This window comes from Miniopterus schreibersii, assembly GCF_964146895.1.
Source record: "Miniopterus schreibersii genome assembly, chromosome: 13".
In the NCBI taxonomy this organism is placed as follows: Eukaryota; Metazoa; Chordata; class Mammalia; order Chiroptera; family Miniopteridae; genus Miniopterus; species Miniopterus schreibersii.
In genome coordinates, this window is record NC_138113.1 from 51,264,969 (window position 1) to 51,283,061 (window position 18,093).

An 18,093-nucleotide genomic window follows, 5' to 3' on the forward strand; every position below is an offset into this window, starting at 1 on the left:
GCCTGAGCATATTCCTCATACATTTATGGAACCATTATCATTTAAGGTTATCACAAACTAACATTCTGACATGGGCGTTGAGCTAAGTTTGAAGATGCCAAGTCTAAATGAAGGCGGTTATTGACACAGAAATACTGTGAACGCATGGGCCAAAACACACGGTTTATTGATTGGTCGCTATCGGTACAGACAATTCATTATGTTGCCAATCGAGTAAGAGGGGAACCTTGTCAATATTAGACATTCTTTAATTAAGAACATGTTTCAGATCAGAAATGATTGAAGAAAGGGGAGAATTTATGTGTGGGGAAGATGTTAAAAATAAATGCCTGTGGGGCATCAATCAAATTAAGCCCTGTCTTAGTGCTGGAACTTCTGCTTGACTTCTGGAAGGGGACCAAGCCGAATGAGTGCTTAAATCAACATCAGAGGATTAGTGGCAGGCGCCTGTTGGCACTGGCCGTCGGGTCTAATAGCAAAGATCGCCGTCTCGTGCAGAGGCTGGGGAAGGAAACTGAGCGTCAGAAACAATTTATACGCCCCAAGATGGCTAAATTTGGGGTTGATTCTTTAGCAAATGTGATTGCAATTTATTTCCAACTGGTGGGTAACGTGACCCCAGGTAGATACCACTAATGACAAGGTCATAACTCCTCCATCAAAGTATAAATGGACAGAATGAAATATGAAGAAAACTGAAGAGCTGGAGATTTTGAGGGATTTGCCTACTCCGAGTGGTTTAGGTTTGGCTACAACCCAGCCATGGTGTAAGGTGAGGAAGGGCTTGTTGTCACCATGCGGGGCGGGGTGATGCTCAGGAAGATCACCTGGTCACAAAGTAGGGGTGGACTGGTGACAAAGGCTGGGCCGCAAGAGTCCCAGGCTTTCTCTAGCTTAGCGATGAGGGGTAGTAAGGTGGGAGCCAGACATTGTGAGGAATCTGGAGATCTGGTTTCAGGCCCTTGTTCTGCCACTTACTGGGTAACTGTGGTTGGACAAACCTTTTGACCTCCCCGAACCTAGACATTTCCATCTGTTACATGGGGTCAGTGCCTCTTGTCCTGCTTAGCCTCTTGTGAAGGGTTGTTGTGAGCATCTGGGGGACAGAGGACACATGGGCCCTTTGAAAAAAACCTGTAAATATCTTCTCCAGTTGTTTTTTATTATTCGATGGTAACTAGCTCTCCAGTGGGAGCTGGAGCTGGAGTCGGAGCCACGCAATGGTTCATACTCAAGCCTGGAGATATTTTAGGAAATAATCAATACAAGATGCACTGGGTTAGAGCCACGATAAGAGTCATAAATCTTGACAGTGTGCTGTTTGATAAAATTAATAATGCTTGAGAGAAACATTGTAAAAGCCTACAGGAGGGGAAAACAAAGTGCAATTGGGGAGAGAACTTAAGCCCATGTGGAAACTGAGAACCATTCGAGGAAGGTTGGCTCTCCTCCTGCTGCCCCCAGGGCAGATTACACACATGTGTACATACGTGTACACATGCACACAGGTGCACATACTCGTGCACATGTACACACACCACACATTGTACACACATGTACGGCACACATTACTGCAGACATAGGCATGCACATACGTGCACACATGTACACACACCGAACACATGTATACATACATGTGCACACCTTCTAAGCAAATGCCCCTGCCTCTGAAATTTTAAGGTCACGCAGTAACAGCGGTTTGCCCTGCCCCACTTCTCGCTGGTGAAGCGTGTGCTCACGTAGCTTTGGGCTTTGTGGCTGTTGTGTACAGTGAGTGAGACAAGGGTATGAAGGGGGGTTTTAAACCATCGAAGCCTGAGGTCATTTAGGTTATAAAGGAAAGTGAAGAATAGTGCTCTTGCTGTGTCCTCAAACCTTCCAGTCCTCTGTCTTTATCCAGACTGTCACCTGGGTTGGAGCCAGGTGTTCCCTGTTGGTCAGAGGTCAGTGCACAGAGGCTGCGGGTAAGGCTGTCAGCTCGGGAGCGCCAGGGACGAACCTGATCAAGGCAACTTGAGGCCTGAGGGGAATCTGCCGGGAGTCTGGCCTGCGGGCAGACACAGTGGACCTTCTATGGTGTAAGAAAATCATCCTGAAGCACTTCGTGTGGTCAGAGACCAGACGGTCACCTAAAGAAAGGGTGAAAACATTGACTTCCATAGGGTGATGGGATTGATGGGCATTGAAAAAGTGCTCTGTTTTTGATATAAAAATAAATATGTTTATTATATAAATGTTAATTCACAAGGTCAGAAAATTATTACAAAACCTTGACATTGGGTCTGTCCTATTTTCAGGCAGAGAAAACAAAGAATTTCATCAGTCGAAGCCTCGTCATAGGAGAAGTCCTCTCCACAGCAGATATGGCCACAGCAGTAAAGGTGAGGGACTGGGCGCCCGCCTCATGAGCTGACATTTGGTTTTGAATGACAAGGAGTGAAATGGGAACCCTGCAGGTATCCGTCTATTTACGGGAACAGATGTTTGTAAAATGGTACAAACGCATCCCTCAACCTTCTCTTCAATCATTACATTCCATCTCCTGTTTGTATTCTCTTTTTGTTCTGTCTCATTGAACTTTGTCAATCAACTATTTTTGTTTAATTTTATAAAAACAGGATCAATCGTTCATGATTGACTTTCGTCAATTAAATATTGTCACTGATGGGTCCATATGATCTCATGCCACTGCATTCATATTTATCTTTTAAAATCTTTTTATTTTGGAATAATATTGCTCCCAGGAAGCTATAAAAGCAGTGCATAGGGTCATAAGAACGCCTCACCCGGTTTCCGTCCGTGGTGACGCTGTAAGTGGCCGTAATGCACTAGGAGACCAGGAAGTCAGCCCTGGGACAGTGTGCTCACTGGACCAGATCTTGTTCAGATTCGCAGCTTTCACACACACTCACAGGTGTGTGTGAGTGTGTGTGTGTGGTTCTGTGCAGTTTTGTTCCATTTGTAGAGTCATGCAGCCACTTCCACAGTCAAGACAGAGAACTGTTTCGTCATCACAGGCACGCTGAGTGCTACCCGTCTGCAGTTGCCTCCAGCCCCCACCATGGCAGTTTTCTCTGGCAACCGCTAATATGTTCTCCATCTCTGTAGTTCTGCCACTTTGAGAATGATACACAATGGAAGTCAGTTCACTTTTGACTGCTGTATAGTATTCCTTTGCATGGATATGCCCAGCACCTCAAAGTCTTAGACTTCTGCATTTTGCTGACCAGCTGGTATAAAACAGCCCTGCACTGTGGGCGTGCTTTCAGTGTCCCAGCTCACCAAACGTAGGTAACAGAGTGGCCTGATGGGCATGCTTGGCGTGGCCCCTCACGGTGCCCTGAATCCCCAGCAGAGGGTCATTCACGTGACTCTACATATGCCCTCCTTTCTCTCCGTGGACACCCCTGCGCCTCAGAATTAGTCCCTGCACCCAAGCCTCCAGGCTGATGTTCGCACAGGGGAAGTTATAACTAGAACAGGAAGAGAGAATGGTCAGACAGGGAGCCAGGAGGATGGTTGGTGAGTCCAAGGTGGCAGTTATTTCTGTTCTGCAGTGTAGCCATTAAAAATATGTAGGAACTAAAAACAAAATCTGTGAGTGCCAACTGTGTTGAGGGCACCCACCATAGGTCCTTCGAGGGAGACTGGCCCCCTGTGACTTGAGCCAGTCAGGGTCTCTTCTCTTCTGGATGCATCGGCTGTGGCTCCAGAGAGAAGAAATTCAGCGGAGAGGCAACAAATAGTCCCTCCTTTCAGAAACACTAGAGGACCAGGTCTACACCCAGGACCCATCTTGTCCCTCCACCTGCCTTCTCTTCAGCTGGGCCTGGCGGATGTGACCTGGGAAATCTCCACAGGTGTCCCTGAATTGTGGGCAGGGCCTCTTCTTGGAATCTCCAGGGTCTGGCATTGAGCCTGGTGCATTGAGTCCTGTAGGGAACATTTGACTGAATGGGGGAGGCAGCCTGTGGTCCAAGCAGACTTAAGGGACATTCCGACCAGTAGATCCTGGTTCAAACAACAAACTGTAAAGAAAAATTGCATGTCAGTTAGGAAACTTTGTACAGTGGATATTTGGAGATATTAAAGAATTATTATGCCCAGCCAGTGTGGCTCAGTGGTTGAGTATCAACCTAGGATCCAGGAGATTGCGGCTTGATTCCTGGTCAGGGTACATGCCCAGGTTTCGGGCTCTATCCCCAGTCAGGGGCGTGCAGGAGGCAGCTGATCAATGACTGTCTCATCATTGATGTTTCTATCTCTCCCTCTCCCTTCCTCTCTCTGAAATCAATAAAAACATTAAAAAAAAAGAATTATTATATTTTCAGGTGGGATAATGGTTTTAGGGATATATTTTAAAAAAGAATTGCTTTTACAGGGGTATAGGACATGTTTAGGGATGAAATGGCAGGGTATCTGGGATAAACTTCAAGATTACCTGGGGTGTGGAATGGGGGCAAAATGGATTGTGAGGCCATCTTTAGTTCACTATACTGTTCTATTTTGTTTGAAACTTTTCTTAAGTAAAAGCTTTAAAAAAAGTTGTACTCTTGAGTGTCCTGGAAGAAAATTTGAATAGATTTAGAGAAATAGATATTTTAAAATGCTTCTCTGATCACTGCACTGTTTAAATCCCCTTCCCCAGCACTGGAGGGATGGACACGGTGCACTGGGAACAGCTCTTGTGAGCTTTGGGTTGGGCAGGGCGGGTCCCCAGATTTCCCTGCCAGCCCAAAGCAGCTGGTGGCCTCGGTCTGCTTTCCTTTTACGCTGTCACCTGAGCTGGCTGTTCACCTGAGCAGGGGCTTCAGCATCAGTTCATCACAGTCATCTGCACCCACAGGCTAGGGCCCTTCCTCTCTCCCTCCAGGTCTGTTACCCACAGGCTCTGGTGTCCCTGGGCGCTTTGGACAAACGAGGTTGTGGTCACACAGCCAAGTGCTGGGCCGGCTCTGTAAACAGCTCAGATTGAGGGGGGCAGGAAAGAGAGAGGTGCCAGGGAAGCCTGGAATCCCCGCTTAGCTTTGGAGCCGCCCAACGCCTTTGCCAAAAACACTGATTCGATCTGGAGGGACTCAAGGCTGAGAGAGGCGTGGCCTGCTTCCTTTTCTCCTTCCCACGACTTGTCCCTTCCCCGCCATCAGGCTTAGTCTGCCTGGGCTGTGATGGTGGAATACTATAGATCAGTCACTTAAGCAACAGAAATTTATTTTCTCACTGTTCTGTAGGCTGGAAGTCCTAGATCAGTGTGCCAAGGTCCAGTTCCTGGCAGGACCCTCTTCCTGCAGATTGCTGCCTTCTCTGTGTGTCCTCACATGAGGGTTGGCGGGAGGGGGAGAGAGAGTGAGCGAACTCTCAGGTATCTCCTGTAGAAACACCGATTCCATCGTGACGGCCCCCCCTCACGATCTCTTCTAAACCTAATTAGTTCTCAAAGGCCCCAAATCCTAATACCACCACATTGGCGGTTAAGTCTTCAGCATATGGATTTGGAGGGATATAATTCAGTCCATAGCACTGTCCTTACTGGGGTTACCACTGTCTCAAAAAGCGCCTGCAGAGCCTCGGCGTATCCCATTGGCTCTTGGAATGAAAAGGACCTGAATGCAGGCAGAGGTTCTTTGGGAAAACTGCTGTCTGATGGTTGTGTGGGAGGGGCCTGGCCTGTCACAACCCAGACGCTGGGATTTAGTCGCAGGTCTGGCACGTTCCTTCTTCATCTGAGGTTTTGATGAGCCTGAGGAGGCTTAGTTTTCTCTTCCATGGAGATGGCAGTGCTAATGCCCCACTCATAGGCTGTGTTCACATGTAAATTGGTGACACCTGTGATATGCTCCATGCCAGGCCTGGGTGAGTGCTGGGGCTGTGACCCCTGAGATGTGGCCTGACCCTTCTTCCCATCACTTTCCAGGGAGTGGCTCACTTGGGAGACTGAGGTGACATGAACCTGCATTCCAGCTCTAGCCCAGCTTCCCCTGCTATCATGGGATGTCTCTCTACATAGTCCCCATTTGAAGTTTAGAGACCCCATCTGGGGTCCCCCTACTTCCCCCTCCATGAGCCACACTTTCCAAGGGTTTATGAAAGACCACAAAGTCTTGGCTGCTGACCCTCACTGAATCCCTGCAACAGTTTCACAAAGTGCTGTTAGATGTCAGGCAGCTTGGGTTTGAACCCCAGACCTGCCCATTCCCTCTGGGTGCAGCCCTGCCTGGTCAGTTCCCTCTCCTGAACCATGGAGTCCTCATCTGACGAGTGAGGGTGATGATATTTTCTTCTCAGGGTTGTCATGAGAACCAGCGACCTCGTGCGAATGGAGCTCAGTGCCTGGAAGGCGTGGGTGCTCATTAGTTGGGGTGCTCATGATTCACTTCATTGTCATATAGGGAACGAAGGCTGTGTCATTCGTCCGAGGTCCCACAGCAGTGGGTAGCTGAACGCGGGGGTCTGGCCCAGCCTGCCTGGTCCCGGCTGGTTGCATGTCTTCCATCCCAGGCACCCAGCTGGACCCTGAGCAGACAGGCAGAATGAGTGTTCAGAACAGCCATGCGATGGGTGAACGGGGTAGCCGGGGATGGAGGACGCACTCTGCGGTGGTGGAGTGGCCTCTTGAGAGAGTGAGCCGTGAGCTGTCTGCAGAGAGGAACTGGAGCCTGACTGGGGAAGGGGACGGCATGGAGTTTGACCAGGGAGGCAGCGCCCATTCAGTTGTTGATTGTTGCTAACAGTGGCCTGTGTTGTCTTTATTTCCAGTGTGGAATAATTTATTGGCTATTCGGTGGTGCGGTCAGGAATCTCGGAAGCCCAGGACATGTAACTAAGTGGCTTCAGCCACTTCAGGTATGGCATGTACCTCAAATGATGTCTTCTTTTATGGAGAGCTTTAAAAATTCACATTAGTTAGAGTGCATGTGTGTGCGTGTGCACATGTGCCTGTGCATGTGCCAAAAAAAAATTCAAAAGGAATTAGTGTCAGCCAGAATTTTGTTTGGAATGAGAATTTCGCACTCTTTTTTTGTATTGCATCGAGCCTGTCATATTGTTAACATCACATTAGTTGTCATGAGGCTGGATTTTTATAATTATTTCCAACTCACCTCTCCCTCTCTCACCAACATTGATTGCTAAATGATCTGAGAGGTCTGCAGGTAAAGCGGCCACCTGACCAGCTAACCCCCTTCTAACATCTGGTAAACTCCAGGAGCAGAAATACACTGGGATGTTTGCAATGACTGAGAGGGGCCATGGGAGCAACGTGAGAGGGATCCAGACTGAAGCCACTTTTGACCTCTCTGCACAGGTGAGGATTCTTTCTGTTGTTATGTGGCTTTGGGCAGTAGGACACCTGCACAGAACCAGGCTCTCCCTCTGACCCAGTTCAACTTCACAGCCTCTGGGTGTGCCCTCTGGCACGAGGTGCTCAGATTCACAACAGTCATCTATGTGCTTCAGTGGAGATGGACGTGTGCTCACCTCGACGAGGTGATACCAGTCATCACTGACAGCACCTACTATGTGCTGTGTCCATCTCCATGAGTCTAATACCAGTCATCCTTTACACAGCACCTACTGTGTGCTGTGTCCACCTCCACAAGTCAAATATCAGTCAGTGCTTACACAGAACCAACTACGTTGTAGGTGCCGCTCTAAGCCCCTTCTGTGCACTCATTAAATAATGCCTGTGATAACTCTTCGAGAATGGTGCCAAAGCCACTTTGGTGTCCTTCTTCACAGTAGGAGGTGAATGACGGGAGGAGATGTCATTGTTGGTACTCTCCAGCGCACTGAGTGTCAGGACAGGAGGGCACTGTCCGTGCTGGGTCTTTCTTACCAGGAGCCAGGTCCAATGTGCCATGTTCTTATTTGTTACCTGCGTGGAAATCCATGTGACAACCAAAGCAGACATTTCACAAATCAATCTCACTTTTCCTATCTTTACTTCATATGATGAACTCCACGAGTTTCCCTTCTCTTCTCGTTAATTAAAAACTGTTGCTCAAGACCCAGACCCTCTCAGTTGCTCTGATTCCACTGTGGGCCACAACTGGCCATGTGAAACCCTGCTCCGCAAGTCCCTCCCCGTGCTTTAGCTCCTACTCCCCCTGAATAAAGGAAACAGATGTTTACTTATTTCACCCTCCTTTATACTTTCTTGTTTGATGTTGGGTATCCAGAACTACAAAGGAAAAAACACACTTTGAAGTTCTTTCTAGAAATTAGTTTGTGTACATGTAAGTGTTCAAGCATGTGCATGTGTGTGTGGCTGGTCAACCTGGTCTTCATTTTTGCTTTCTTGAACGTTAGAGTCTGGCTTTTTGTTAGTTGGTTTTCCTGACCCACCAATGTAGGTGGCCAGTGTTTAGAATGACAGGCTCAGGCGAGGGCTGTGTTGGAGGGTGCCCTGCCTTTCTTCCTGCGCTGGCGCTAGTGGTCTTCAGGAGCCGGTGATGTCCAAGGTCATGATGACAACAGGAGTAAGGACCGCCCTTTAGTGAATGCTCACCACGTGCCAGGCCCCGTGTCAGACTCCCTCTATGCAGTGGACCGTATTCTCTCACGACAGCCCCATGAACTGCCAGCCGGCTGCCTCTGTTCATTGAGCACGTGTGTGCTGGGCAGCAGGCTTAACTCTCTACGTGCCACATTGTTAAATATTCTATAATCTTATAGGAAGATATTATTGTCCCTGTTGTACAGATGGAGAAACTGAGGCTCACAGAGGTTAAGAAACGGATTATGGCTATGCAGTTCATGAGCAAGCCTCGGGTTCTAGCGTGATCACCCTTAACAGCTTAGCTTTCCGGCAGTGATGGATGCTGACCGAACATCTTTTGGGTTTGGGTTGGCCAATTTTCTCTCTCCCTCAACCACAGTATTGAAGTCACCTTGCTGTCATTAAAGGGGAAGAAAACCTTCATCCACAATTTTTATTTATTTGTTTCATCTTATAATTATTTTTTCCACAAAATCATTTCCCTGTGCTGGTCCCATTTTCCCCAAACAGCATAAGCGACTTAGCTCCCTGGTGTGAAACCGTAATGATGAGGGGACTCTGGTGAACACCGTGTCTCCTGAGGATGGCATAGAGAGGGCACGCATTTCTCCTGTGCTTCTGTCTGTTTCCCCGTCATTTCCCTTTAAACCATTAGAGCGTATCAATGAGCCGCTGCTCCTTCAAGGGCTGCTTCAGCCTCTCGAAGCTTTTGGTTATTTTATTTTTATTTTTTTTGGGGGGTGGTGAGTTGGGTGGTGGTATGAATAGTTAAGATTAGGTAAGAGAGAGTTTTATTTTTATCCTTTTTGCTAAATATCAAAAGTAAATGAGGCTACAATCTCTTGGGCGAAGGAATCTTAATTTTTAGAGTTTACAGCAGTGACCACTCTGCTGGTCTCCAGCAGGAATGGTGCTGGGAGCCGACACACATGGTGTGCATTATGTAGATCCGGCTACAGCGCCAGCATTTGGGCTGATGCGAACTTTCCAAATCAAGTGTTTTTGCCAGAAGTGACAAACCTCCTTTCCCAGAGCATATCAGATGTTTACGGGGACTGGTGGCCTCCTGCCTCTCCCTCACCCCACCAGAGCTCTCCTGCAAGGCCAGGGGTTTTCTGCTACTGCTCTTTCTTCCCTCGAGGTGTAAGCGTCCCCTCATCACACGGGCTGTTGTTGTTTGTTTTTTACTGCACCAGCCTCAAACAGTTCCTTTCTTTGAGAAGTCCTGGCTGGTCTGCCAAGACCAGGCAGCCTCCGGAGACTTCTCTTAAAAGGATTCAGCCATGTCCATTTATATCTCTGTGAAGCCCTTGCACATGTGAAAACTTGGCCTGCGCAAACATATGTCACAGCAGGTTTTCTTAGGCTTCAAGACTGTATTTCTTGGCTAGAGGGAAAGTGGAATCTACATACTTTAAAATCTGAAACTTGAGATAATCTTCCCTTGATCAATAGCTTGTCGGTTTAGCTAAGTCACGTCTTCAGTATTGTCAGCCCCAATTCAATGTGCATTTTCCCCTGGACGCCCCTGCCTGTCCCAGGTACCTTGTATTCAGAGCCGTCAGTTACGGCCAGTCTCTCCTAGACGAAGTATTTCAGGGTAACCCAGCAGGCTGGCCAAATTAGGGAGAACCAACAGATTAAGGGGAGCATTTCCATTGTGATCCTGCACTACTGGCTTCTAGAGAGCAAGAAAAAGAAAACCAGGTTCTGAGCCTAGACTTAAAACAAAAACCCTGCAGTTTCTTCCTGCTTCTTTCTGATCAGTGTTATTTTCGGACTGTTTTGAACTGGAATCCTTGATCATATTATGGAGACAACCTGCGAGACACAGTTCTAAGGGCTTGTATGTGTGAACCTTTTTGGGGAAGTTCTGAAATGGCCCATCCAAAGCCTCAATTGAGTTATTTCTTTTTATAAAAATCAAAATTGTATGGGCCGAGAGCCTAAGCAGTGGTGGGAGCCGGGCACGGCTGCCTGTTAGTTTTGCAGGCATCAAGCTTACTGTTTCGGCCTTTGGTTAGTTGGCTGCTGTTTGAATGACAGACCCTTCTCATAGAGGCAGGGATATCTGTGGCCCGGTGACAGCAGTGGGCAGGAGGAACCAAGCAATTTTTCCCGAAGGGGTGATACCCAGCAGAGAAAAGGAAACACAAAGACGTGGATTGTTCTCATAAGGGCCCCAGGTCATCGGACAGCCATCCTGTTGGGTGAACCTCATAGGTGGGGCGCTTTTTGGAGAAGGGTGTATGGAAAGCTGAACAGATATTACTGGGCTTTTAGGGATCTGGGCGTTGGACTATTTAAAAGTCAGAGCCTCAGTATGAAGGAGCCTAGAGGGAAAGATATTTATAATGGAAGAAAGTCTTTAGACATTGAAGCCAGGCGACGTCAGTAATAGCACATGTGTCAGCTCGGCATTATAAAGGAGGGACGAACACCTTTATCCAACGAAAACTGGCGACTTACTTTCTTGATTGGAAGAGTGGTTGAATAAGTGCTTTCATTCCCAGTCATTTTCACGGAGGAGGTGGAGGTGAGCTGTGTGAGCCGGGGTGATGGCACAGCGGCCTTGACCTCACCAGGCTGAGCCAGTCAGCTTCGGTTGTCTCCTCCTTTGCCGTGAGGTCACCTGAGTGTGCACACTTCACAATGTGGGCGTGTTTCACAGTCGTCCTCGCACTGAGCCGAGGTGTTGGAATGAGCTTCAAGAAGGGAAATGCCGTCGCTCTGCTGTTTCTGTAGGAGTTTGTGATCCACACCCCGTGTGAAGAGGCTGAGAAGATGTACATCGGAAATGCCATGCACGGGAACTACGCCGCGGTCTTTGCCCAGCTCATTGTGGATGGACGGCCTCAAGGTTGGTCACCGCAGAAAACGAGCGGGATTCTCTTCACCATCACTGACAACCCACGCACAGGGCTGTGCTTAGCTTATAAAGGGTTCAGCACTGCCTTTAACTTCCTAAATATGCGTGACGATAAAATTTATCAGACATTTAGATTTCATACACTTATCTGCGATCAACACAACTGTGTCTTGTCCTTGGAAGTTGTAAAGCTTTACTCCTATCTTTTTTTTTTAACCCTCACCTGATGATATATTTATTGATTTTTTTTTTAGAGAAGGGGGAGAGAGAGGGAGAAACGTTGATGTGAGAGAACATCAATCGGTTGCCTCCCATACACACCCGACCAGCACCTAGGTATGTGCCCTGAGTGGGAATCAAACCTGCAACCTTTTTCATGTAGGGGACAACACTCCAAAATGAGCCACCTACCAGGGCTTTAGTCACTGTCTCTTTGCCTTCTTAGGGCCCCACTGCTTCATCGTTCCTGTCCGCGATGAAAACGGAAACTTGTACCCAGGAGTGACTGCAGTTGATATGATGTACAAAGAAGGTGAGTCCTGAGGACACCCTCTCGCCCCCAGTGGCACTTCCTGCTGCTCCCGCTCCACCTGAGGAGGGTCCAACCCAGCTCTTCAAGACAGTGGGGCAGGGAAGACTGAGTCTTTTTCTGTACAGTATTGAGTGCCACTTATGAATGTGCATTGGTCTCCTCCCCTCCCAGCCTCTTGGATTTCCTGGTGATGAGGCAACTCTGCCCTGAGTTGTATTATTCCCTCTCTCCTTGGGCTTGTGGGCTCTCAGAGGGCAGGCGGAGGCACTCTCTCTCCTGCCCCTGAGCCACCAGCCTGGTGTTGGTGCCCACCAGGCCCTTGATGAGTCGTAAGCTTGACTCGGTGGACTAGTTTTGGAGGCTACAAGTCTGAGATCAAGGTGTGGGCAGGGTTGGTTCCTTCTGAGGCTGTGAGGAAGGGTCTATTTCAGGCCTCTGTCCTCGGCTTATAGGTGTCTGTCTTCATGTTCACATGGCATTCTCCTTGTGCGTGTCTGTGTCTGAATTCCCCCTTTTATAAGGGCACCAGTCACTTGGATTAGGGTCCACCCTAATGACCTCATTTTAAGTTGATTACCTCTGTAAAGTTCCATCTCCAAAGAAGGTCCCATTCACAGGTACTGGGGGTTAGGACTCCAACACGTGGATTTGGTGGGAGACACACAGCTCAACCCCTCGGTGAAGGCGGGCCATTCCTGTGGGCTTCACTGGTCATCCCCAGCCAAGACCAAACCAAGCCAAGAAACAGGTCAGGGGAGGGAAAAAAAGAGAGAAGAGAGGGGGGAAGAAGGCTGTCCTTTGGTGGAGAGCCTGGTCTTCCCTTGGCCCCTTCAAGTGTTTTGACCACTGAGCACTGACCACTGCCAGTCAGCAGGACTGGGCCACAGGTGTGTCTGGGAGTGTTTTGCATGTGTCCCCTAGGGGGCCAGACTGAGGCCCTTGCTGGCCTCGCCTCTGACAGCACCTCCAGGGTCAGTGTTACTGAAAGCAAGGGGTCAGCCCAGCCCTTGTGGAGTGGGGCAGACGCTGAAACACTGGCACCTTAGAAAGCCTGCTTGGTGTCCTTGTGAGCTCCCAAATTCAGGTGTGTCCTTGTCAAGGGTGATTTTAAAAAAAAAATACATCTTTATTGATTTCAGAGAGAGGAAAGGAGAGGGAAAGAGAGAGATAGAAACATCAATGATAAGAGAGTCATTGATTGGCTGCCTCCTGCACGCCCCCGACTGGGGATCGAGCCCACAACCCGGGCATGTGCCCTGACCAGGACTCGAACCCTGATAGCCTGGATCTTAGGTCGACGCTCAACTGCTGAGCCACGCCCGGCCGGGCAAGGGCAATGTTCTAAATAGAAATATTTTCCCTGGACTGAGGCTTCCCAAGGGTGAGATACACAAGAAATGGACCTCAGCCCTGACAGTGTCATGAGGAAATGGGTTGGCAGGTTTCAGCAGCCTCCCAGAGGGTCGGGTCACCCACCCACCTGCTGCTGTCCTGGTCCCTGTGGCCATCTTCCTTGTCTCTTAGGCATTTGCTTGACAGAATTACCCGTGTGTTGGGATGGAGATGTCGGGAGGGAGAGGCCCTTGGGTTCTGCATTCCCAGGGAGAGTAACGGCTTTCCTCCCCTCTCCCTGTTCAGTCTGACATTCTTTCTGTCACCTAGAGCTTACCCTTTCCCAGTCCCAGCAACTGCTCAGGCAGGCATGCGTGTCCCCCAGAGACCCCCCACCTGAGCCCCAAGTAGGCACAGCTATTTAAGTGACAGCGAAGAGCATCCCCACCCCCACCCCAAGCACAGTGCATCCACACTTCTGGAAACGGGCTTTGCATTCGAGTGGAGCCGGGCCCGGAGTAGCAGGGACATTTCTAATGCTAGCGTGGATTTGTCTCCGGCAGCTCCATCTCTTTTCTGCTCTCTCTAGGTCTGCATGGTGTGGATAATGGAATTTTAATATTTGACAAGGTTCGGATACCAAGGGACAACCTGCTGGATAAGTGAGTTCCTCCTTAGCTCAGATTTACTGGCTGTATGATCTCATTGCTCCCCAGCCCGGGCCTGGCTCTTGGTGTCATGGGCTGCATGCCAAGACTTTGTTCTCATATCGCTCCTACGGGGTTATTGACAACCAACTGGAAAATGTACATAAACAAATAGAAAAAAATGAAAATGATCCAAGATGCTATTACCCAGACATAGTGTGTGTTATACTTTAATGTATAACTTTTTAGACTGTTCTCCATGGTGATATACTATATCTAAAGAGAGAAATATCTTTGATTTTACTGAATGAGATCCTCTCATAAATTGTGTTCTTTATAAGTTGTAATCTCTGTTTAACATTATATGTAGGATGTTCCTGTGCAACTATAAACACACACGTGCATGGTCATTGCTAACTCTGTTGTGAGAGACTGTTAATTAAATGATCTATAATTTATGTACTCAATCCCTATTGTTGGGTATTTAGGTTGCTTGCCTTTAATTTTTTTCTATCATATATGAATGGGTGTTATTGTCTGCTTTGGGGGTGGCAGCAGGTAGGACACTACCTTTCAGTGTTGGAGGTTGTTAAAACTAGCACTACCGAGTGGACAATGTCACAGGTGCTCAGTGTCACTTCCCAGCCTCCTCAGTCCAGGTGGTTAGACAGGTGAAGGTGGCTTCTCCAGGTGCAGTCCAGGGGCTCACAGTGCCCTTCACAGAGGCTCAGAAACACCAGTTACTTTACTTTTCTCAGCAGCATTTCATGTATCCAGTTACAATCCTGGGCCACAGCCACACTGAAACCTGCAAAAAGGCTGCAGTAAGGCTTGCTCCCGCTTTCCTATGGGTTTTCCTTTTATGCTTCACTCATTCTTGTTGCTTACAAGTTCTTGTCAGCAGATAAATGTCATGGATGCCAAAAGTTTAGGAAAAATGTGGGGGAGCCCTGGCTCATGTGGCTCAATTGGTTGGGCAACATCCCATGCACCAAAAGGCTACCAGTTCGAATCCCGGTCAGGGTGCATGCCTGGGTTGCAGGCGTTATCCCCGGCAGGGGCTGTGCAGGAGGCAGCTGATCAATGTTTCACTCTCACATCGATGTTTCTCTCTTTCTCTAACCCTCTCCCTTCCTCTCTACCTAAAAATCAATGTAAAAAATCTTTAAAAAAATCTTGGGAAACAAACTTAAAATGAACCCAATTCTGTTTGTTAACTTCCCTGCCCCCTGCCCTTGGTTGGACGTAACAAAGGCTTCTTTGCAGCTATCCTGGTGAAGCCCTTGGCCCCCCCCTCCCCAGGAGCTGCCAGTGCCCATGACCCCAGATGTCTGCACATTTCCTGATCACTATGGCATCACTCTACTCCGAGATGGGAGGAGGGCAGCAGAGCTACAGATGTGGTTGCCCCATATTTCACCCACCCTCAAGGGGTCTCAGTGGGCTGGACAGCCCTCTGTCAGAAGCTGGACCCAACCGACTGGCTTAGCATTTATCTAACACACTAGAGTTTAGAAAGTAGATTAAACCAGAAAGAAAATTGATAGGAAGCTACATAGTCTATAGAAGATAGGAGCATACGTAGAATATTTTTTGGTAAGTAAGATTTGATTTTAAAGCCATCCCATCTTCATTTAAGCTGCCTCTCCCTCTCCCCCTACACACACATTGTGCAGAGCAGCAGCAGCAACACAGATGTTTTGAGGGACGAGACCCACTTTGGGGTGCTGCTTTATCACTTGATTAAAAATGGGCCAGTAAATAGATGTAATGAAGTCCCTCTTAAGATCCCAGTTGTCTTTTTTTCTGCAGAAATTAAGAAACTTTTCCTAAAATTTGTATGGAAACGTAAGAGACTTAGAATATCAGTAAGAATCTTGATAAAGAACAAAGGTGGTGGACTCACACTTCTGATTTGAAAACTTACTACAAAGCTACAGTAACCAAGACAGTGTATGGGCATAAGGAGACACACACGTGCACACACACACACACACAGTGGAATAGGACAGAGAGTCTAGAAATACATCCTTACATTTATGGTCAACTGATGTTCAACAAGGGTGATGACAATTTAATGGGAGAAAACTTTGCGACATGTGGTGCTGGGACAACTGAATATTCACATGCAAGGGTATAAAGTTGGACCTTTACCTTACACCATATAGAAAAGGTAACTCAAAATGGATCACAGATCTAAGCGTAAGACCTAGAATTATAAAACTCTTAGAAGAAAACGTAGGTGTAAATCTTTGTGACCTTGGTTTAAGCAATGATTTATTATTAGATATGATACCAAAAGCACAAAGCAACCCAATAAAAAAATAGATAAATTGGACTTCATAAAAATTAACAAACTTTTGTGTTTCAAAAAAAAAAAAGACAACCCACAGAATGGGAGAAAATACTGGCAAATCACATATATCATAAGGCCCTAGTATCCAGAAACAAAACTATTACAGTTTCACAATAAAAAAAGACATGACCCAATTAAAAAAACGAGCAAAAATCTGATTAGACATTTCTCCAAAGAAGATATACAACTGGCCAACAAGCACAGGAAAGGATGCTGAACATCATTGTTATTAGGGAAATGCCAATGAAAATCACAGTGGAAGACCACTTCACGCTCACTTGAGTCTCTATAATAAAAGAGACAGACCATAACAAGTGTTGGCAAGGATTTGGAAAAATTATAACCCTCATACATTGCTGGTAGGGATATAAGATGGTTTTGCTGATTTGGAAAAGACTGGCAGTTCTTTAAAACTTAAGTTTTCATATAACCCAGCAATTTTACTCCTGGGTATGTATGAAAACATTGTCCATGAGAGAACTGAAAACATCTATTCACATAAAAAGTTATACACAAACGTTCATAGTGTAATTATTCATAATAGCCAAAAAAGTAGAAACAACCTAAATATCCATAAACTGATGAATGGATAGACAAAATATGGTAGATCTGTACAATGGAATATCTTTTGGCCATAAAAAAGAATGAGGTACTTATATGCATACTACAACATACATGAAACTTGAAAACAATGTGCTAAGCGACAGAAGCCAGACACAAAAGCCACGTATTGTATGATCCTGTTTATGAGAAATGTGCAGAATAGTCAAGTGCACAGAGATAGAAAGTAGGTCAATGGTTGCCAGGGCCTGGGGGTGGGGAGTATGGTGTGAGGTTTCTTACTGGGGTGATGAAATGTTTTGGAATTACATAGTGGCAATGGTTATACAACTTTGTGAATTTACTAAAAAATCACTGACTTGTACACTTTAAAAGGGTTTTTTTATGGTATGTGGATTATGTCTCAACAATGAAAAAGTGGATTGATGGGTGGTCTTCACACTCAGGGTCTGGTGTAGGTCTGATGATGGCGGTCCTCATGCTTGTCTTTGTCAGGGCCACTCCTGAGCCCCAGGTTGACAGTGGCAGAAAAGCTGCTTTTCTCTTTGTCAGCATCTTCTGGGGAGGCACGTCCCCTGCCCCCTCCCTGCTGTCTCCTGGGGAGGTTGCAGGATGTGGAGACTTTCCTGCGTGTGAGGGCAGGTGGGAGCTGCCTCACCTCCTTGCTGGTGGGGCCATGTTCCTCTCTTTTGTTAACCCCACCTCTCTTTCCTCTGCCTCTTCCCCACCACAGGTTCGGTTCGGTGACTCCAGAGGGGCAGTACCGTTCCCCTGTTAACAACAAGAGTGCAAGATTCAACGCGATGCTGGCAGCACTGACCCCTTCGAGATTAGCCGTGACTTTCCAAGCTATAGGCGCCATGAAGGTAGCAGTTGATGCTGATTTAACTTACCTCACTGTTCATTCCCTGCGTGTTCATTCCCAGAGTGGGTTATAGTTCCAGGAGCTGAGCTTCCTGAGCCCCAGCTGGTGTAACATGGCCGGTTGCTAGGTCGAGACCAGAGGTGCCAGTTGGCCACACACAGAACACTCCTGCACACTGTTCCCATGGGATCTGCCTGTGCATCTGCAGCCCAGCTGTGTGTTGCTGATCACAGTGGGTGTTGCATCGGCACTGTGGCAAGAGAGCCACGGAAGATGACTCCGGGAGATTGGGTGGTTCAGAACAAGCACGCCTGCTGGATGAGCTGCCCCGTGTGGATGAGGCTGGCATGTCTTGGCTGAGCTCACTGCGGAGCGCTGGTGCTCACGGGGCCATTTGGGGTGTGGCATCCGCATCGCAGGCTGGAGTCTGTGAG

At 47.6% G+C, this 18,093-nt stretch overlaps 1 protein-coding gene across 2 annotated transcripts in view; it reads left to right on the forward strand.

Moving 5' to 3' along the window:
* ACOXL (acyl-CoA oxidase like) overlaps window positions 1-18,093 on the forward strand; it is a 272,425-nt gene that overhangs the window by 29,938 nt on the left and 224,394 nt on the right. For both annotated transcript variants that reach the window (XM_081156817.1, XM_081156818.1), the window contains exons 3-9: window positions 2,298-2,381; window positions 6,757-6,843; window positions 7,205-7,303; window positions 11,243-11,357; window positions 11,812-11,898; window positions 13,820-13,892; window positions 17,528-17,660. In XM_081156817.1, coding sequence (XP_081012943.1) covers window positions 2,298-2,381; window positions 6,757-6,843; window positions 7,205-7,303; window positions 11,243-11,357; window positions 11,812-11,898; window positions 13,820-13,892; window positions 17,528-17,660 — 678 coding nt within the window. The remainder of the gene's footprint in view (window positions 1-2,297; window positions 2,382-6,756; window positions 6,844-7,204; window positions 7,304-11,242; window positions 11,358-11,811; window positions 11,899-13,819; window positions 13,893-17,527; window positions 17,661-18,093) is intronic.